This window comes from Dermacentor albipictus, chromosome 3, assembly GCF_038994185.2.
Source record: "Dermacentor albipictus isolate Rhodes 1998 colony chromosome 3, USDA_Dalb.pri_finalv2, whole genome shotgun sequence".
NCBI lineage: Eukaryota > Metazoa > Arthropoda > Arachnida > Ixodida > Ixodidae > Dermacentor > Dermacentor albipictus.
Genome location: NC_091823.1, coordinates 188,138,271 through 188,159,963, shown reverse-complemented (window position 1 = coordinate 188,159,963; position 21,693 = coordinate 188,138,271). Strand labels below are relative to the sequence as shown.

Here is a 21,693-nt window from a genome sequence, read left to right as displayed (position 1 = left end):
TTAAAGTCTTGGTTGAAAATTTTTTTACACAGAAAGAGGTGCTATTCTTGCAGGCGAATCTGAGTTTTTCATCTTCATACACTCTTTACCAACATCCTGTGCCTGAGTTTCTCCATGGGAGGCCTCCTGTTGTAGCAAAACACATTATGGAGCGGCTTGCACGAGCGTCTGATTACAGGTTCGAGGACGTGGAAGTTGGCAGTGAAGAAGGAACATTCCGTATTCGTTCTGTCAATGAGGGTAGGGGCTTTCATGAAGTTAACTTCAGCACTCCAAGCTGTACATGCTTCGACTTTAACAGGTCAAAATTGCCATGCAAGCACTTTGCTGCAGTTTTTTTGCTTCTTGATGAGTGGGTTTTTTCACGTCTGCCTGCAGAATACAAGGAAGGGCCGAATATGACTACCCATGCTGTTACAGGCTGCACATCTTCTGATGCACGATACACTGAAGAGCCAGGTGATGTAGTCACTGAACATCTTGAGTGTGATTTGCAGAAAACATCTAAAAAGAGCAGGCGCCATTTCAAATCGAAGATAAGAGCTGAAACTGAGCGCATACCCTGCACTGCATTCATGATGACACAGTGTTGCAGCAGTTTTTTGGCTCAACATGGCCGAGAATGCTCGCTGAAAAAAATTTGACAACGCTGAATGAAATTGCTGTTAGAGGTTCACCGACAAAAGGGTGCTCAGGTGTGAAATAAAAAAAAAGAGCATTGGCATCACCAGCAACTAGAATTGCAATGAAGAAATTGCAGCTGCACAAGGACCATCTGCGCCAGAAGGAGCACTCGGTTTCACGGGGAAGGGTGGGCAGAAAGGCTGAATTTGTGAGAGAATGTTACAAACCACGATTGTAATAATTGGAAGCCTTCATATATGTTTGGTGCTTGGAAGTAAAAATGCTAAAATAAATAAAACCATTTCTTCATTTACACCCTTCGTAGCTTGTACGCCAATGTTTTTTTTTCTTTTTTTTTAGCTGTGCCTCTCTCGTATTCGATGCTCCAATTATGTCGTGTTATATTCTTTGTTGGTTCGTACTGTTAGAGTTAGTGAGAGGTAGACTGTAATCCTTGCCATGATGACAGAGACATTTTGCGTGACAGCGTCATTTGTTTCTTTCCTTCACACTCCATTAACGCTCTTCCGTGATTTTTCTCATCTGCACTGTGGTTCACTGGAATCTGCTAAACATGAAATATGTTGGTATTTCATTTATTTCATACTTAGCTGGAAATGGTGGTCGCCGCAGCCTACCGTTGCTTTTCAGAATCTTGGCTGAAATTTTTTTGGGGACGTGTGCGCGAGTGCACACCATTTTTGATTTAATACAAAAAATTATCTCAACCATAAGGAGGGAAAGATTTGGCGGGAAGCGCAATAAAAACCACCCGAGAAAAATTTTAGTTTCTTTATTGCAATTTACAGCTAAACTATCCATCATGTGTTTGGAAAGTAAACTTTTGCTTGATTGTTGTATTGGCCTATTCTTTGTGTATCACGACAGATGTTACAAACGCAGTTGTGAATCCGCATGCTCTTGTTCATCGCCATATGTATGTGTGGGACGATTCTGAAAATCAATCTGTTGGAAGTTAGCGCGTGTCTGTGTTTTCACCCCACCCTGGTGCGTCTTGTGTGCTAGATGAAGAAATGCTACAGATATACCAGTCTTTTATGTGTCCTTCTGGGTTGCTGCAATGTTTTTGTAGTACTTTTTATGACATATTTATTTCTGTGCTGCCAATGTGTACTTACATCATATATTTTATTGGGTCCTCTGAGTCGTCTGCGCTAGGCGTATGCTAGCGCGCGCTGCATTAAACGCGAATGTGTAGTCGCTCACGTCTCTACGGCTGCTTCCGGCCGCGATCGCGGAGCACGCGGCTCCGTTGCCAGGCGACAGCAGGGCATGCGCAGTGTAGAGCAATGTGGCACGTACTGCGGAGAACCTCTTCCATCGGAAGGAGCTGGCTGCCATCTGCATGCAAGCGGGCTGCCAGAACTCCGAAAATCGAAAAGGCCCTCTAGAGTCATATATTCAAGGAGCAAGAGCCCCCGGATTTTCTTTCTCGCGCCTGCTCTTACTGGCGCCTGCGCAAAATTGATAACTCCTCTCAAATGAACGTCTCGTGGCGGCGCCCTAGCGGTTCTCACTTTCTCGGGCCAGCTTTTCCGCTAGAGTTGTTCTATGCCTACACTACGGCGTTTGACAGGATGGCGGAGTAACGCCAAGAACGCCAACTACCGGCGTCACTGTAGCAGGCCACGCGCACTCTCAAGTTCAACAAATGGCCACAGAGGGCGAAAAATCAATCGAAGCGTGGTAGTTCATATCAATCAATCGGGCGTGGTAGTTCATAGTGTTTTTTGTCTTTTTTTATTGTTTAACCTAGGTAGAATATTAAGCAGTATAGTAGCAAGAGTATGGTGGCGCAACCCACCGCCCCGTTCCAAAGGAGACGCTCATAACATCCATCCACCTATCCGTGTTTCAGCGTAAACGCGCAAGTGGAGCTACTGTAATTTGGTCGCATACTTTAATTTGTGCTTTTTGTGCTAGATGGCGCTGAACATGCTGATTTTTTACTTTACACAAACCATTGACGTAAACAATCGAGGTGTCTAAGAATGTTTTTTACCTCAGGCCATAGCCGCCTATATAAACTATGCCTGCCGGATTATCAGCGATCGCATGGATAGCGGCCATCGTCAGAAGTATGGCGGTGGCGCCACTTACGTAGGGTTGCCGCGTGTGAACTTTTTACGTTTTTGGTTCTCATAGGTGACAAAAAGAACTTAAGAGTGAATAAAAATTGTGTAAATACATATATAATCTAGTGTTGTAATAATATAGCGATACAAAGAGGTCGTCGTCGAAACTTGTGATGGGGGCGCCACTTACGTATGGGTCTAAGGCGCATTTTTTGAAATTTTGCGAACTACGCGCTCGTCGTGCTTCTCTGTTAAAACAAATCATGAGTGATTGTGGTGCTTGGCACGAAGATGAAATCTTTTCTTTTTTTCGTCGGTCAGAAAGTCGTCACCAAAGAAAGCCTGTCTATTTCTAAGAACGGCGCCGTAAGCAAGCCGGTTCTCGGCAGCGACGGGTGCATTTCAACCGAGGAGAAATTTAAAAAAATATACGTGAACTTAAATTTAGATGCATGGTGTAGAACGCCAAGCGGTCAAATTTAATCCGGAGTACCACCATACTGCATCCCTTATGATAATAAGGGATGCCGTATGGTGGGACTCCGGATGTCGTGGATTTTGCACGTGAGCACCCATATATCATGCTTAGTATTTAATTGTGATCTTGGACATATGTACCACGCGAGTGCGTCGTCTACTTCTGAAGCTTTGAAACATATTTATTCACTGTTATATACTAATTAAAAACTCACCGCTTGTAATAGTAATCAAGAAATAAATTGTGACACCCATTTGCACAAAGAATGCTTTTGTGCAAGGTCGACCGTCGAAGTTGCTCACGTCGCACCACGGACACCCGTGTTCACTGTGCCCGCTCGATTTACAACTTCAAGTACTTCCTCGACAGCGGTTTCCGAGCGAAGTTTTTGCATACATCGCTTTTGTCGGTCACAGCGGAAGCGTAGTTGCTGAGTAGGGGCTTCATGAATCGGGAGCACACAAGTTCAACCAATTTTTGGCGGTGCTGGTCGTCACCCATAGTGCATCGCAGAAGGGCTGAATGTATCAGCGCTGGTACAGCTACATTGAGTAGCGATGCCAGGGACCTTCGGAGATTTGGCGTTTCCGTCAGTGCAATGTTAATGAACATTCTTAGCGTCTCTAGGACGTAAAGAAGTTCGTCTGAGGGGTACAGCAGTCCTCCTCTGTCCTGATTCTTGGTGAGCTGTTGAAGTGGCTGGCTGCTGGGAACTTTGCTTGTTAGTTCACCGCAGTTATAACACTCCATGTGCTCTCTAACCACTCGTGCTATGTATCCGCCCATGTAGACTGTTGCTGTTACTTGCAGGGTCGGCAAGCTTGTTGGCACGGTTTGCACATTGAAGCGCTCCAGGATGTGAATGGCAGCTGAAGGCAGAATGGACGGTTCCTTGCGTGTGCGAACTGCAGCGGGGAGCGCCTTGCTTTGCACGAGCTCTTGCTCGTGTAGGATGTTGCTACATTCAGGCACGGCTACGATGCCTGTTTTGAGCAGTTTCTCAAGGCCACTCATCGCGGAGCGCACGTCCAATTGGCCATTAGAACCCAAGGATCGCCTCAACGTGCCAAAAAGGGATTCGATGGGGTCGCTATTAAATTTCCTTGTCAGCACAAAGCAAAATTTTTCTTTTGCAAGCAAGTGCCGAACGCAAGCGACCGTGGAGTAGGTCGTCAGGAGAAGCGCCTCGTAGGTTTCTGCCGTTAGAAAGTTGTGCGCGGAAGGCGATCTGTTTTTCAATTCTTCCACATACATGGGAAAAGTTAGTTCAAGCCATTCGAGGCGGCTATCGTCGGAGTCATCATAGTGTCTGACATCGGGGTTGTTTTGGTGGATGTATTGTGCCGTGTTGCTGGTGTCGTGAAGTATGAACCAACGGTAGATGTTCTTCATGAAAGTTATTGTTGGTCCGGCTGCAGCGAAGGAGTAGTCACAGCTGTGCCCTGCCTGTCCTCTTAAAAATTCCAAGGCCGCCGTTACGCTTGGAGAAAAAATTTCCAGCGCACGCTTGACATTCATTTTTTCGATGTTGTTCGGGAAGACATGTTTTCTAGTAAGTTTTCTCACGGGTTTAACGATCAGTTCTTTCTGCAAGTCGTATATTTTCTTCAAGTAACGAGAAGATATCTTTCCGTCCGGGCCAATTTCTCTTTCCAAAAATTGAGATCTTACATTTTTCAGGACGTGGCAGCAATCGAAGCTGAGAAATAAAGGTCTGTCGGGATCAACCGGGTGTTCTATTCTGTATGTCAGAAATCCGCCGCAGAGGTCTCTCATGGCACTCACGTTTATCTTGTGGTTGTCAGCCTCGAATCTGTCTACTTTGAAGCCAGATTCTTCAACGTTCTTAATAACTGATCGCACCAGCTGCGACAGCTGAGAACCAGAGAGGCTCTTCGTGAAGGAATAAGACACTGGAATCCTGTAAGAGGTTGACAGGCCATTTATGAGGAAACACAACAACGAATTCGCCAGCAAGGGCTCGTTCGCTGGGTCGTTCACTTCGCCTACGTCAGCATGGCCAACAAAACAATCTTGCTGTTTGTTGTACTGCAGCTTTGACTTTATGCGCATTTCATCCATGATGAGGGAGCAATGCCTTGAAGCAGGCGACGTCAGTTTCTCAATCTCTGCTTTTAAGCGCAGCTTTATCAAAGAATTAAAGCCTGCTTCACCACTCATGCCCCCAAGGAATTCTTGAAGGGTGGTCCTGCCGGGCAGCTTGAGCAGTCCTTCTTTCCTAGCATGCTCATAGGCCTTGGTGGACAGGTGCCTTAATATGATGCAGTGACGCACAACATCTTTCGACCATGTTGGTTTTTTTCGTCTGAAATTAATTATTTGATTCCAAAGGAAGACAGCCGATGTGTCTTTTTGCTTGGCTTGCTGCCTTATGTACGACATATCCGCAAGGTTGCAGTCTTCCTTGACCTTTTCTAATTCTGATTTGTATCTGTCAACTGTTTTCTGGAGTCTGTCAATTTTTCTTTTCATTTCTCTTTCTTTTCTCAACCATTTTGCTCTCTCGTTTGCGTAAAGACTGGAAGCTTCTTCTTCTTCGTCCATCTGCGCCTCTTGGACAGCTATTTGAGAGTTATTGTCTGATTCCTCATCAAAAGTCCTTGGTGGCGCACATATCTGCTCTTGCACCGCACTCGAAGAAGACTGTGCGCGTTGTTCTTTCTCGGTGGATTTTTCAACCTCCATAGGCGTCTCTGCCACACTGGCTGAATTATTAATTTCTTTGTTCTGTGTAGGTTCGCTTTCTGAATGGCCAATGTGCTCAATCGTGCTTTCTGCTGAAGGCGCACGCAGCACTTCTGACGATCTCTCCGGAAAGAGCGCAGGCACTATGCCCTTCTTTAGACGGCGCCTTTGCCCATTCGTAAAATCTTCGTCCTTAAAGTGTTTGCTGCAGACCCTTGAATAGTTGGAAGATACATTTGGGGTCCAGTCACGTCTATCAATTGCTCTGATCCATGCTTCTCGCAGTGTGGGCTCGGCAGGGATCTCATGGAAAGATACACCTGGTACCTTTTTTTTTAAATGTAGAGATGAAACATTAAAGGGACTGACAACTACACCAAATGTTCCAGGATAAGGTGCCAGGAGAAACAGCCGAGATGTGCTTGCACTTTTGCGACAATCCAGCAGTGCACGAACACTTTTCCTCCACGATCGATGGGTCCCGGAATGCGTCGGCGATTCTCACCACAATCTCGTGCGGGTCCGCTGTCACGCCGGAGGTTTGCACACACGCGCGACCACTTCTACTTCATTACTCTTTGTACCACTGGTACCGACTAAAATGGGGTGCTCGGCGTCCACTACCCGTTCTCCCCCCACAAAACAGCGCGAATTAACATCGCAGTGCAACAAACTTAAAGTTTTCACCAAGGAAAGCGTACGCGGGGACCTCCGTAAAGCCGCCATACTGCACAGTGTAGCCGGACCGGGTCAGGCTTCGCAGCGCCCCCTAATGTTGATTTGAGTTGCGAATCACCGCAACCGCCGATCAAACCTTTATTATGACAAGAGTGCGAACAACTTTTGTCATCTGCTACCGCTATCATGCGGCATTTGCGACATCTCCGTGATGAGGTTTGCCGCTCCCTTCAATGTGCTTACTCGTACCCTACGTAGGTGGCGCCGCCATAGACGGCGGCCTTTTCGCGCTCATCCGGTAGGCATAGTTTATATAGGCGGCTATGCGCAGGCAAATAGGCAATTTTTTTTTTAGATTTCATTGTTGAAGCTGCTTTTTAGTCATAGCGTCAAGGTTTTTGTACTTGATTAACCACCGACAGCCGACAGCCTATTGGTATCGATGTGTTTCCTGGCCGTTGGCGTTCGAATACTACGGCGGTAAAACATTTTCGAAAGCATGCTGGTTTCATCTGCGAGTCATTACATAGACTTACTACTCTTGGCAAAAAATAGTGCCTCATTTTGTTTAGGCGTTGATTATCATAATGAATGCGGCAGAGGTTGAGGGAGTACGCTTGAAGGTACGTTTTTATGCCATTGATCTCCATAACACCGTAAGTACGCAAACCGATGTCACAGAACACCCGATGCATCATTGTGTTTTCTCCGTCATCGCTTGTTTGCTGTGAGCCTACTAATTCTTCATTTATTCTTCAAGTGTTGTATCCTCCTTTTGTCCTTGTTCTCTTGTGCTTCACTTACAGTATGTCGTTCCGTCAGCTGTAATGTGCATTTGCAAAACCAATACCTTCAATAAGACGCAGTGGTTATCATAATTTCACTACACATGTATTAAGCTGGCACATATGGTTCAGATACAGGTACCTGTATGCGGACTTGCACGACGTTGATGCGGAGATTAGGATAATTATGACACCCGTAAGGAAGAGGCAGCTGACGGCCGTAAGCTGTTGCGTTCTTTCCGCCAAACTACCCGGCCTGGTAGTGCTGTAAAGATGCTGTATAAAAGTGACACGCGGTGACAGGGAAATTATTATACTTAGCAGCCGACCGTACGTTTTGTAGCTTAGGTCTTCTTTCTTGTGCGTTTGTGCTACCCTTATTAATGAGCCATTTCTTGACTATGTAACCGCGTTTGTGCGGATGCGTAGACGTGTGCTTTTTGTTGTACTTGTAAAATGCAAATAAAATATTTTCAGGTTTACTCAATCTTTGGTGCCGTGTGCGTTTATTACAGTAGAGGCCATCGTGCCACCTGGAAACCGCATTCTGTCAGTAGCTCTACACGAAATGCAACAGCTGGAGCGCGGCGGCACAACTCGGGGTAACGGCGGCGTAATAAACGAAAAACCGCTCGGGATTCCCTTAAAAGTAAGTTCAGAGTGTGCCTTAACTCGATATGACTCAGCGCTACATGTATTCTGCTGCGCCTCGATCGTGCTCCCGCCAGTTTGGTTGCTACGTTTGTCACACAGCAACTAAACTGGCGGGAGCACGATCGAGGCGCAGCAGCCAGAAACCCAGTAAAGCCACAGAACACCTGGTAAAGCGGCCATACTGTGCAAAACCCCGTTTCTGGATAGATAGATGGATGGATGTTATGAGCGTCCCATTTGGAACGGGGCGGTGGGTTGCGCCACCAAGCTCTTGCTACTATACTGCCTAATATTCTACCTAGGTTAAACAATGAAAAAAGACACAAAAAACACTATGAACTACCACGCCCAAATTTTCTGATCCCCTATTGCGAACTGTGTTTTTGTACGTCTCCGTCTTTTGTCGTTTCCCTACTTTTCTTCCACCAATCCTCCAGTCGCCTCTTACTACTGTCTATTGCGGACATGTTTGCTTTACCACTGCTCCCTCTGAACCCAAGGGCTTCAAGGAGGCCAGTGGTGCCTAAATCGACCGCTGGGTAGACGTCTTCACATTCTAATAAAACATGCTCCGTAGTTTCCCTAGCTTTACCACAACAAGCACATGCTTCTTCCTTCTTATATCGTGCTTTATAGGTGCGTGTTCTGAGGCATCCTGATCTCGCTTCGAAAAGTAATGAGCTTCCCTTTGAGTTATCATAAATGGTTTCTTTCCCGATTTCGTTTTTTCCTCTTAAGTAGTTACTCAGGGCAGGTTTCTTTTCCATTGCCGCCACCCATGAGATTAATTCAGCTTCTCTGACTTTCCGCTTGACCTTTGTTGTTGTGTTGTCCACCCTACAGGCCGCATACTTGCTGGTAAGCTTCCTAGTTCTTTTCCTCCACTGTGAATCAATGTTTTTCCTGTACAGATACCTGAACACTCTCCCAGCCCATTTACTTTCTTCCATATTCCTCAGCCGTTCTTCATACTCAATTTTACTGCGAGCTTCCCTCACTTCAAAACTAGTCCAGCCCATATCACCCTGCACAGCTTCATTTGTAGTCTTCCCGTGAGCACCCAATGCGAGGCGACCCACTGACCTTTGGTTCCCGTCGAGTCCTGATTGTACCCCTGATTTATAGCAAACAACCGCATTTCCAAAAGTAAGTCCTGGAACCATTACACCTTTCCACATACCTCGGAGGACCTCGTACCTATTGTATCCCCATAGCACTGTGTGCTTCATTATGGCTGCATTTCTCTTCCCCTTTACTGTTATGGTTTTTTCCTGTGTTTCCATATATCCATTGCCTTCGTTTGTCCATATACCAAGGTATTTATGTTCTGTTACCCGAGGTATTTCTTGGCACTGTATCTGCACTGTCTGTTCACTGTTTTCATTGAATACCATAACACCAAACTTCAAACCTAATGGCGTTTTTCACTGGTCGATCTGGAGCAGCCGCCTGAATCCTCGAGCGAGCGCTCGGCTTTCACCAATCCGAGTCTGCCAGTGGAGCGCACGAACGCTCCGAGGGAGATCACACAGGAAGTCTGCGTGCACGTGACACAAACTGGTTCCGCAAACTATGCCCAACACAATGTTGTGCGTACCGACCGGGTACCGATTTCGCTTGAAGACGGAAGTGACGCCATGTGACGCGTTCTATTTCCGCCCGAATCCGCGTCTCGGCGGCGGAGCAAGTGAGAGCGATCCGGCGCGGAGCGAGTTGATCCGAAACGACCAGTGGAACGCGCGAACCCGCTCCAGATCGACCAGTGAAATTCGGATTCGTTGCCGCGGAGCAAAAAATCCTGCTCCGAATCGACCAGTGAAAAACGCCATAAATCGTTGCCTAAATCTAAATTGTTGCCGGATGGATGGATGTTATGAGCGTCCCCTTTGGAACGGGGCGGTGGGTTGCGCCACCAAGCTCTTGCTACTATACTATCTAGGTTAAACAATGAAAAAAAGACACAAAAAAACACTATGAACTACCACGCCCAAATTTTCTGATCCCCTATTGCGAACCGTGCTTTTGTACGTCTCCGTCTTTTGTCGTTTCCCTACTTTTCTTCCACCAATCCTCCAATCGCCTCTTACTACGCCGTTTCCTGTTGTACAGCGCCACCTGTGGTCGCATACTTTAGTTCAAGACGTCACCGCTACGCTTATTTCTGTAGCACTGTGGAACGTACAGTTTCCCTTCTCTAATTTTGTATAGGTGTTCTGTGACAGCTTCACAAAGAGTGACGTCAGAATCTCTGACTTTTTTCCCTCCATGATACCACATTACAAGTTGTCGCGTCACCTGGGGGTTGAAAATAAGCTTAGCAAACTGAGATATTATACGCTGTTAACAAATAATTGTATATATTAGCAATGACAGGCAATGCAAAACACTGCGAATGCATAGAACAAATGTACTACAGTGAACGAACAGCTAGAGAAGCGCAGGCTTTGGTGTACTGGAATACTCAGGCATTGCTCAGGCTGAAACAACTGAAACGTTCAACGCTCGTTCAGCCCTAGCCATAGAGTTACTATACTGACTCTAGAGGACAAGCTACCCATAGGGCCCATGCATTAAAATCGGGAACCTCAAGAGCGCCGCCATGTTGCTACGCGCCGAGGTTGCCAGCTCCTGAGACGCTTGCTAGACTTGGTGACAGTAGTCAGTTTTAATCCGGCAACAGTAGCAGCGTAGCAGCATGGCGTCTCGCTTGTGATGTGTGCGTGCAGCCGTGTGTTTGGGTTTTATAAGTCGGTTCTTTATTCTATGTTGCGGGATGGTGTGGGTGTGGTCCATGTTGGCCGTACAGCTGGCAGTTATGCAACCGAGGGATGAACCTGTTCAAGTTTCTGGCGGTATGCGGTTTTCAGCGGTCACGCCTGTTGCAGGAGTGTCACTCGACGACGTTACGAGCTCGAAGCTGTGGTCAGATTCCTCGTTGGCGTTCCGTAATTATCTTCGCACGGGCGCGGTATGTTGCAAAAGCCGCTTTCGCGATCTATCGTCGTGACGATAGATCGGGTTTTTTATTATTATAAGTAATGATATAGCTGTAGGGCACATGTAACCGACAAACGGAAGTCTCAGGAGAGCACCTGAGATGATAGTAGAGCAGGCGGCGCAGGAACTCCAGGGCACCCGAGGGACAGTGGGGGGATCAAAGCTCGAAGCAGAATGGTACGTAGGTTGGGGCCGCCGAGGCAGGTGTGTGCCAGGGAGTGTTCGCACGGACAGCTCTCCTGGCACGCGCAGCCGTGCCTCGCGAGGTCGAGATACTTTAAAGGCACCTGCGCCTATGATCTTTCTTTTGCCTCGGCGTAGTGAGCACGATTAACAAGAATAATGTGGAGGGCATCCGGTGCAGTCGCGAATGCATCATGACAAATGTAGCTCGCGTCGCCCGGCGTCTGTAGTAATATCAGAGTTGGTTGTATGAACTTTATGCATAATACATTTTGTTACTGTACCTTAACGGAATGGGTCAAGAGGACGGTGTTGGTACATTTTTTCGTACCGCCCTAATCCTATACCCCCACTACAAACACACACATACCCCCTTTTTTATGTATACATACAATTCCTTGCCATGACGGATCATAGCCTCCTTTATTTTTGAAAAATAGAGGCGGCTATGGACCGATTGACCAGTTCAAGTTGTCAACTTGTCAGTAACTGTCGTAGGAATCACTGTAATAAACATAATTCCACGATCGGATTGTTTACTTTCATTTTTTGTTGTAACACTGAGGACTACATAGAACTTTATTTTGTATATGTGAGAGAAGTATGTGGATATCACGAGCTTAAGCCAATGTGCGATACACAGACAAAGCAGCTGCTACAACATGAACTGCATTGAGGGCCACACAACACATACGTAATTAAAGGTGCAAAATATAGGGGGAAGCTTCAAAATACGCTCTGTAGCACTGCAAAGTATAACATATTGTATGTGTACAATAAATGTTCAAAAATACAATGCATCAATGTCCCATTTGCCTTCAAGTTTATTATGAAGTTCAAGTTTACTGAAGTTTATTATGAGCATATGTACAACAGGAATCAACTAACACACCCGCAGTCAAGGTGGCTGTTCGAGGTGTGCTGGCTGCCTCAGTGTAAGAAAAAGAAATTGGGTAAATGTCGACACCAGTGCCACTGCTTCTTGCCTCTGACCTACACGTGCCTCTGCGGCATCTTTGTGCACAAGTGTGCTGGCGTGGTGAGGCGTAGGAGTCATCCGAGAGGAAGAGTATTGTTTACATGGAGAAGTGGCTGTTCACATTGCCTGTCACTTTCCCTCAAATGTTTCCTTGGCGACTAGGGTGACACACCCGCAGTCAAGGTGGCTGTTCGAGGTGTGCTGGCTGCCTAAATGAAATAAAAAGAAATTAGATGAATGTCGATACCAGTGCTATTGCTTATTGTCTCTTACTTGCATTTGCCTCCACGGCCTCTTGGTTTGTGGAGTCTGTATGAGGGAGCTGCTGTGGCTAGGCGTAGGCATTGCCTAAGCAAAAAGAAAAGGCCATTTAAATGGGGAATTATGGAAATAAATGCAGTTATGTCTGCTTTTTGCACTCTTCTTGCCTAAAAGTTTTCAAACATAGTGTCCAGAACACACCAGCACTTTGACTGCTTCTGCTTTTTACCTGCAGGTGTTGTTGCGAGATCCTTAGTATGGCTGCATGCAGCATTGTAACACTTGGTGGAGGCATTTGAAGTGGTAGCCAAAAATATAAAGAATCATCCTTGTCTGCACGAATGCTTTCAATTTCTAAATGCAGTGGTAACTATCACTATTGGTGCAAGGCCCCCCCCACATCTATGCGGCAAGTGCCATAGCTCGAAACTGAATTGTTCCTTTAGTGTTTCACAAGGCATCTGATATGTCCACATTAGATGTGATGTGTTTGTTTTTATTTATCCCAGTGTGGAGAGAGCATCATTAAATGGCTGAAGTACTATAGCGCCAAACAGACGACACAAGAAGAAGAGGCACGGACGAGCGCTTATGTCCGTGTCTCTTCTTCTTGTGTCGTCTGTTTGGCGCTATAGTACTTCAGTAATATGCACCAACTAGCCCAACAAAAAGTTCTGCTGAAATATCATTAAATGTTTTGTTTATTTTTGCGTGTCTTGTTTTTTGGTTTATTTCTGAATTTATCATGATGCTAAAGTGACTTATGTAATGGCAATCAGCTTTTGTTTTGAAGAAAAACAATGCATTTCCTGACCCATTGTTTGACATCCCCTCACTCGCATAATTTTGCAGAGTATTCTACCTCTATTGACTTGCTTGACCTCCACTAAAGGGTCTTGCATTTTTAAATACGACTCTTTCCTTAAAATCATTTGACACTTCTCATAATTTCTGTACCTTGGGCTTCTGATACTCTGCATTCACTATTTTTGCTTGTTTCTGACTAGAAATGTCTTCTTTAATTTAGAGCTTAAATTTTACCTTTGGAACACACGGAAGGGCTTGCCATTGCATATCTGCATAAAAGGGAAACATGTTTCATTAAACATTTGCAAAATCCCATGGAAGATTGATGAATGCAGCTTGCAGTGTGATATGACTGAATGAGCCATAAAAGTAACTCATCTCACTTGGTAAATGAAAGCACATATTAGTGTGATGCACAAGATACATTACACTAACGTGGTGGGTTCTCTTGCTTATACAGCAAAATAATCGGTGCGCGAGAAAAAAATTATTTTTGCATAACCCTTGTACACACTGACTTAAGGAAAATGAGCTGGAGCTGTCCACATGATGTACTTATTTTACCTGCGAGTATGGTCAACAAAAATGTGTCCCAGCTGCTTAGTGGTATTCCAGATTATGTCAGTATTGCATATGTGCCTGTTGTCGAAAATAATTGAATTTTGAAAGTGCTCGCAGGGATCTGATGTGCATATCTGCAGTTTATGGATACATGTAAAAGACTCAGCATCAAGTGCAAGTGAACGGTCCCACAGGCCCGGAGTCGATCATGCAAATAGATTCGCTGCACAAATTTGTGACATGAAATGGCATGCAAGGAAGTGTTGAAAATATTCCACAGTTAATAAAACGCCTAAGCTATTAATATGTGGGTTGATGCACTCGTTATGCAAAACGGAGGTGAGGCGTGCAGACAGGACACAAGAGTAGAGTATTTACAAGCCAACAACACGCGCGCCGCCCACTTCTCTACTCTTGTGTCCTGTCTGCACGCCTCACCTCTGTTTTGCTTAATGAATCCTTACGAACTAGCTCAGCTTTCTGTCGTTCTAAGTCTCCATGCACTCTATTTCGTCCGCATTAGGCACTCGCCTCTTGATTACTTCGTGGCACAGAAATACTCGGTCATCAGGCTGTTTTTCTGCTGTGGCCTTTGTAGAAGCATGATTGTTCAAAGTGCAACAATTAAACAGATTCTTTGAGTTGCTTGTGGCTTCGCCAATACAATTCCGGTGCGCTGGTCCGCCTGTCCAGCAATTTCCTACTGAAGGGAAACCTGCAAATAAAAACACCACTCCGCATGCAAAAAAATGCTCTACTGTGACGCTTCTCGAACGATTGTGATGTACCACAAGAGCTGCCTACTCGCGTGATATTCTCAACAAGGAGATACATTCGTTTACTTACATGTGAAGGTATATGCCAGACCACTTCGGGGCTTCGGTGGCACATAAGGCACGAGTGTGTCATAGCGTCCAATGTCGACGCGCGATCGCATGTCAAACAAAACTACTACGCATCCAAAAAACAGATTCGAAACCGAAATTCGCGTCATCCTTTATTGCTTGAATGCGTACATCGTGATTTACATAAGTCACGGACTTAGCCATCGCTTTCTGTAAACTTAATATTAACGTACCACCTTCATAAAGCCATCAGGTATGCGTTTTTAGGTGACAAAGCATAAGGTGACCTGTACTTGTTCTCAGCTCTTTCAATAGTAATTGCGCTGGCCACATTGACAAGTAGCAACAGGGCGGCGCCCTAGAGGTTCCCACTTTTCCGGCCCAGCTTTTCCTCTAGAGTTGTTCTACTAACTCTATCATAGAGTTTCTCACTACATTACCTAGACGGAAATCTGGCGCTGCTGCGCTGTGGTATGCATGGGAATGCCGGTATATTGTGGATTCGGATTGGCATCGTTCTCGTAGAGACAGGACACCTTGAAGACGCGCTTGGCAAGTACCATTCCGTCTGTCACAATGATTCATTTTCTACTAGAACAGCACGGAAAAAGCTGTTTTAGCTTTATTATTACGCGAAAACATGTTTTGTTTAACTATGGCTACTTGTTATTGTGTGTACGACTACATCTTACGTAAAAAGTATCAGCGGGCCGCCAAAGTTGGAGGACAGACGACAAGGTTCGAGCTCGCGTTGAAACAATTTGTCGTCTGTTCTTGATTTTGTTCGCTTGGTCATGCATCGTGGGTGAGTAAAGATGTAATATGCGAGAATGGAAACATTTTATAAAGATTTTACTTTGAGAACGCGTCATTTGCGTAGCCATATCCACGTTTTCGACGAAGCCTCTTACAACACCAGCCAACACGAGCCTCGCAGACACAAATACCGTCATTCCCATGACGGCACGGTGCCCCCTTAAGAAACTCCCATAGACGGTGGCGCCAGATTACCCTCTAGGTGTTATAGTGAGAAACTCTATGAACTCTATGGCCCTAGCCAGCTAGCCAGCACTCAAAAAGTTTGATGGATGGATGGATGGATGGATGGATGTTATGAGCGTCCCCTTTGGAACGGGGCGGTGGCTTGCGCCACCAAGCTCTTGCTACTATGCTGCCTAATATCCTACCTAGGTTAACCCATGAGAACAAAAAAAAACACACTATGAACTACCACGTCCAAATTTTCTGATACCCTATTGCGAACTGTGCTTTTGTACGTCTCCGTCCTTTGTCGTTTCCCTACTTTTCTTCCACCAATCCTCCAATCGCCTCTTACTGATGTCTATTGCGGACCTGTTTGCTTTTCCACTGCTCCCGCTGAACCCAAGGGTTTCAAGGAGGCCAGTGGTGCCTAAATCGACCGCTGGATAGATGTCTTCACATTCTAATAAAATATGCTCCGTCGTTTCCCTAGCTTTACCGCAGCAAGCACATGCTTCTTCTTCCTTCTTATATCTCGCTTTATACGTGCGTGTTCTAAGGCATCCCGATCTCGCTTCGAAAAGTAATGAGCTTCCCTTTGAGTTATCATAAATGGTTTCTTTCCTAATTTCGTTTTTTCCCCTTAAGTAGTTACTCATGGCAGGTTTCTTTTCCATTGCCGCCACCCATGAGATTAATTCAGCCTCTCTGACTTTCCGCTTGACCTTCTTTGTTGCTGTGTTGCCCACCCCACAGGCCGCATACTTGCTGGTAAGCTTCCTAGTTCTTTTCCTCCACTGTGAATCAATGTTTTGCCTGTATACAGATACCTGAACACTCTCCCAGCCCATTTACTTTCCTCCATATTCCTCAGCCGTTCTTCATACTCAATTTTACTGCGAGCTTCCCTCACTTCAAAACTAGTCCAGCCCATATCCCCTTGCACAGCTTCATTTGTAGTCTTCCCGTGAGCGCCCAATGCGAGGCGACCCACTGACCTTTGGTTCCCGTCGAGTCCTGATTGTACCCCTGATTTAAAGCAAACAACCGCATTTGCAAAAGTAAGTCCTGGAACCATTACCCCTTTCCACATACCTCGGAGGACCTCGTACCTATTGTATCCCCATAGCGCTCTGTGCTTCATTATGGCTGCATTTCTCTTCCCCTTGACTGTTATGGTTTTTTCCTGTGTTTCCATATATCCGTTGCCTTCGTTTATCCATATACCAAGGTATTTATATTCTGTTACCCGAGGTATTTCTTGGCCCTGTATCTCCACTGTCTGTTCACTGTTTTCATTGAATACAATAACACCTGATTTTCTAACACTAAATTTCAAACCTAAATTGTTGCCTTCCTGTCCACAAATATTAGCCAGACGTTGCAAATCACTTTGGTTGTTTGCGAGCAACACAATGTCGTCTGCATAAAATAAACCTGGGAGTTGCTGCTCTATTACTGTACCTGCCTGTTTGTATGAGAGATTAAACCCGATATTACTTCCTTCTAGCGCCCTCTCCATCCTCACCATGTACATCATAAACAGCAGCGGGGATAAAGGGCACCCCTGCCTCAGTCCCTTGTTGATATGAACTTTCTCCGCGCTCCTCATCCCTTCCCATTCAACGCAAACAGTATTTTCTAGGTAAATCTCTCTCAAAAGCTGTATACAATCGTTACCTAAGCCTTCCCCTTCCAGAATATCCCACAAAATGCTGCGGTCTACGTTGTCGTATGCTCCTGTAATGTCCAAAAAGGCCACATACAACGGTCTGCTTTCTGCTTTTGATATTTCAATACACTGAGTAAGAACAAACAAGTTATCATCCAAACGCCTACCTATTCTAAAGCCATTCTGAAGCTCTCCCTCAAGCGCGGTCGCGCCCTCTGGGTAGCATCATCGACAAGTCGAAGCCAAGTCTGCCAAGTCGACCAAGTTGTGCACGCATACGGAATAGCCGGACGAGCCACCGGGCGCTTAGGCTGCGCCTGCGTTGGTCAACGTTTATGGTGACATAAACTGCACGGTGGACGATCGCCTTTCTACACCCAGTAACGGCCGTGAGAAGCCGAGTGACTACCAAAGTGAGCACCTGCTGGGAGTTGCCGCCGGAGACGACGTCAGGTACGTAGTTCTGTCGCGGGGCACCACGGTGGTGCCCCGCGTCACCACTGCTCGGCCCCGTGTTTTCTGCACTGTCCAGACACCGTCGACAAGGTTTGCGTCGCCGTCCAGGCGGCGGCGAAACGTCACTGGCTGCGGTTGGTTTCATCCTGACAGCTGCAGATGGCCCACACGACCATGTTTGCCTTGGCGACGAGCACTGTACAGGGACGACCGACGACACAGCGCACCACTCCCGGAGAGTGTGGGCATGCTCGTGTGCCGGGCTACTTGCACGCGAAATGCTTGGCAGGCGGTCGTTCCGCCATGGAGGCGCCGTGTGTGCACACGTTGCCAATCACTTGCAGTCAGTTTTTGTTAGTTCAGGGGCGTACACCAGTACACGTGCGTAATGTTACTTCCAGTAGTCTCAAGTGCGTATCCACCACTCTCTGAGGGTAATGTGTGAAGGTATAGTGACTCCTGCTTTTTGCCAGCTTTATCGCACAAGATGGCTCTAGTTTATAGCACCCAGCTGCTGATATAAATGTTCCTGAAAAAAAGTTTCACAGCTGAGCATGCAAGCAATAAAACTAGGTTGCGGTTGGTGTGCAGCCTGAGCGAAATCTGTCCTGAACTGTTTGCTTACCTAGTGTTGTCACATTTGTGGAACGATATGGACAGTGACCGCACCAATGCTACAAGTAAAAAATATGTTTTGGCTCCCTTACGGGAGCTTTGTTGACAATAGTGACAGGAGTTTGTAGGCAACATAAATCCCAAAAAAGTGGCGCAGTCAGCCTGCATAAGCAATCGGGAGGATGTTGTAAGTGCGATTTATTGTCGGCACGGTTATTAAATGGGTAATTATTCAAGATGAAAGCGTGCCATTTGCTTGTACTTGGTGACAATGGTGATTCAATCTAGCAGTACTTGAAACAATACAACGTTGCTACCAAAGTAGATGCATGCATTATCTCAGTCAATATAATGGCCAATGGTAGCAGCATTCCTTCCCCTTTTGACATTATAACAATGTTGCTTAATCCGTGCCAATGTCGTTAGTTTCACCTATGTAAATTATTCATGCCTGTTGTTTTACAGTTCTGCTTTAGCACTAGCCAAGTGCTGCCTGGTCCCAAGTTATTGATTTGCCTGCCTACAATCTTTTTTCATTTGGTATGCTCTTTTTTTCTAGCTTTCTTAGTGATGTCTAAATCATTTTTTTGTTCTTTAGGTAGTCAGTTCATACTTCAAGCAGTAGCGTAGTGTTAACAAGACAGACGCAACGAAGGTGGCCGGATGAACGCTACACTTTTAACTGGTGTATTTCCGAAAGCAAGAAAGCAATATAGGTGCACGAGCAAGCGTCATGTGCAAATCTAACGGTAGTGAATTTTTAATTACACATGTGTTATTACATTTTATTATCAACAAAATTAATCGGGAGAAGACAGCGAAATGGACATGCCACTGATGCAAGCAGCACTGGGTATGTGATATACTTCGCGCCGTTCACGTGCAGTTGTGTTCTTGGTCCTACCCATTAAATTTATTTAATGTAGCCATGGTTCAAACTTACATTCGCTACAGTGTGCAGATAAATGCGCTGGAGTTGGGCGACGGCAGTAGCTCGCACAGGCGCTCGAGGAGCGGAGTCTTGAACTGCGTCGTCTGCTACGGCAGTGTGCACTGGCCACATTGTCGGGAAACGCGCTACTATCAAGAGCAGCGTGTGGATTTCATCGTTACTGCGGGAACTGAGCCGATAGTCTTTGCTAATCAATGTGCGACGCCAACCTCTGAGTCTTCATTAGCGATAATGGGGTTCTACAAAGTTATTTTGACAGCATGCTTCGTTTGTTCTTTCAAAAGGCTGGGGTACCGAGTGCGTGCACATATATTTCTTCATTGTGTGTGCTACCATAATAAGCAGCGACTAGAAAGAGACACCAAAATGTGTGCTTATCATGCTTGGTATTTGACGTGAAAGGAAAAGAAAGCACTCAACAGTAATAGCTATGTGGGTCAAACACGATGAAACGAACGGTCAAGAATAAAGGAATGCTTAAAGTTAAGACAATGAGCTAGAACTGCTTCTGGACCGACAGTAATTAATTACACCAGATAGGCCCTGCTCGCTGGCAGAGAAGTGCATGCGTCATGCTCCGAACTTCACTTAATATATATAGTATATATAATATAATATACTTAATATACAGGGTGTGTCCTGTCTTCTTCCTTGTGATTGTCTACAAAGCGCATCCAATCTTTCCAAAAACTTAATATCTCGTCATGTCCCCAGCGGCAGCGATGACAGCGCTCGTACTGTAGGGCAGTGAGGTCTAGGGCGGGGGGGGGGGGTAGTTTGTGATTAGAGTCCGCCTAGTGGACTGCCCATTTCGGCTGCTGCTGATTGGCCACGGCCGCACCTCTCTCGTACAGCTGCATCCAATTAACAGCGGCTGAAATGGACAGTCCACTAGGTGGACTCTCACAGAATACCCCCTGAAGGGATTCGGTACTTGACCATCGTCAGCACGCCCTACTCGCTGACGATGGCGGACTTGGTGGTGATTTGGCCCTCTTTGAACTGCTTAAGATAAAAAGCAAAGGACCTTAAAAAGCCAACATGCAATGTCTTCTCCTTCCTTCAGTCACTCGTCACAGAAAAATGGCATGACTCTCTGCAGATACAGGCAGCTTTACAGGATTCAAGATTGATCTGGATAAAGCTGGTGCTCGGCTGTCTTACCTCGTTCCAGCTTTTCCATGGGACCAGAACAGTGCTAAATCGTTTGCCTTGTTCACATGGCCCGTCTGCTGGAGAAACAACTGAAGATTATTGAACTGTGTTTTAGGAACTATACTAAAAAAAACATAGCAGAGATGACAAGACGGTTGCTTAAAACTGTGAATAGGATACTGCAAGCTTACAGTAAGGAAGTATGCATCAAGGATGCCCCTCACAGATGCCCGCCAAAGGCCACAACGGATGAGGAGGATTTGTCCATTGTTGCGGCTGCTGTGGATGCCCCACGCGCCTCGCTTTGGGAGCTATGACTGCGTGAAGCTGAGGGCTATGAGGTCTACCATATGGCCGCGGCTTAATGGGTCCACCCTAAGGAGCAGATCAGCCGCCCAAAAGCCTTTACTTAGTGCCACAAATGGAGCAAAGCGGCTCAGTTTTGCCCAATAACATGAAGGGTGGACTGTGGAACAATGGAAAAACATTATTCAGTGATGAATCCACGTTTACGACCACTGACGTCTAGTGAGAACGAATTTGCCTCGCATGTGGGTTCAGTCTGATTTGCTTTGGGGAGATGAATAATTCAGCCTGAAAATATTTCTCCACTTAAGAAAACAATGCAACTATATTAGGCTAGCAGATTGGCTTAATACAGTGGCGAAGTGCACCATGATGAGAACTTATTGCGGTGAGTATTGCAGTTTCACCACCGAGCTTGACACTGTGCTTGCGCTTGTGATTCGAGCCACTCGCATTCCATGCTGTGAACATAAACTTAAGTGAGGTTTGCCCAGATTCTTAGACAAGTTGATTACCTAATGTAAAATGTTGGTACTCAATGTATGCTTTCTTTCTTTGTCCCAGTTACACGCTGCAGTACCTGCAACGGGTCGCAGCGAGCGGGCGCACTAGTGTGAGCGTGTTGGCTTGCATTACCAAAGATGGTCTTGGCCCACTGATATGCCCTGAATTCAAGTTCACTGCTGAGAGGTACGGGGCAATCATAGACAATGTACTGATTCCATACGTTCTTAACGGCCTGTTCCCAGAAGGGGACTATATATTCCTTCACAATAGATCACCATGCCATACTGCTTGTGTTGTGCAAGAACTGCTCGAAGAGCGCGGCGTCACTCTCCTGGAGTGGCCGCCCCAATTTCTGGACCTCAACATGATTGAAAATCTCTGGGGCTTATTGAAAG

At 46.0% G+C, this 21,693-nt stretch overlaps 2 protein-coding genes across 16 annotated transcripts in view; one reads left to right on the top strand and one right to left on the bottom strand.

The window, feature by feature from the left end:
• Positions 1-3,540: 3,540 nt before the first annotated feature.
• LOC139057792 (uncharacterized) lies at positions 3,541-5,904 on the bottom strand. The gene has a single exon (XM_070536547.1). It carries the CDS (start codon positions 5,902-5,904, stop codon positions 3,541-3,543), a length of 2,364 nt encoding a protein of 787 aa, XP_070392648.1.
• Positions 5,905-17,508: 11,604 nt separating this feature from the next.
• The window catches only part of LOC139057682 (zinc finger protein 800-like), a 129,512-nt gene continuing 125,327 nt past the window's right edge, over positions 17,509-21,693 (top strand). For 12 of the 15 annotated variants that reach the window (XM_070536398.1, XM_070536391.1, XM_070536386.1 and 9 more), the window contains exon 1: positions 17,509-17,760. The gene's annotated coding sequence lies outside the window, so the exon portion shown is untranslated. Of the gene's footprint in view, positions 17,761-21,355; positions 21,482-21,693 lie in introns of all 15 variants that reach the window. The other 3 variants (XM_070536399.1, XM_070536393.1, XM_070536388.1) reach the window with 1 other exon arrangement.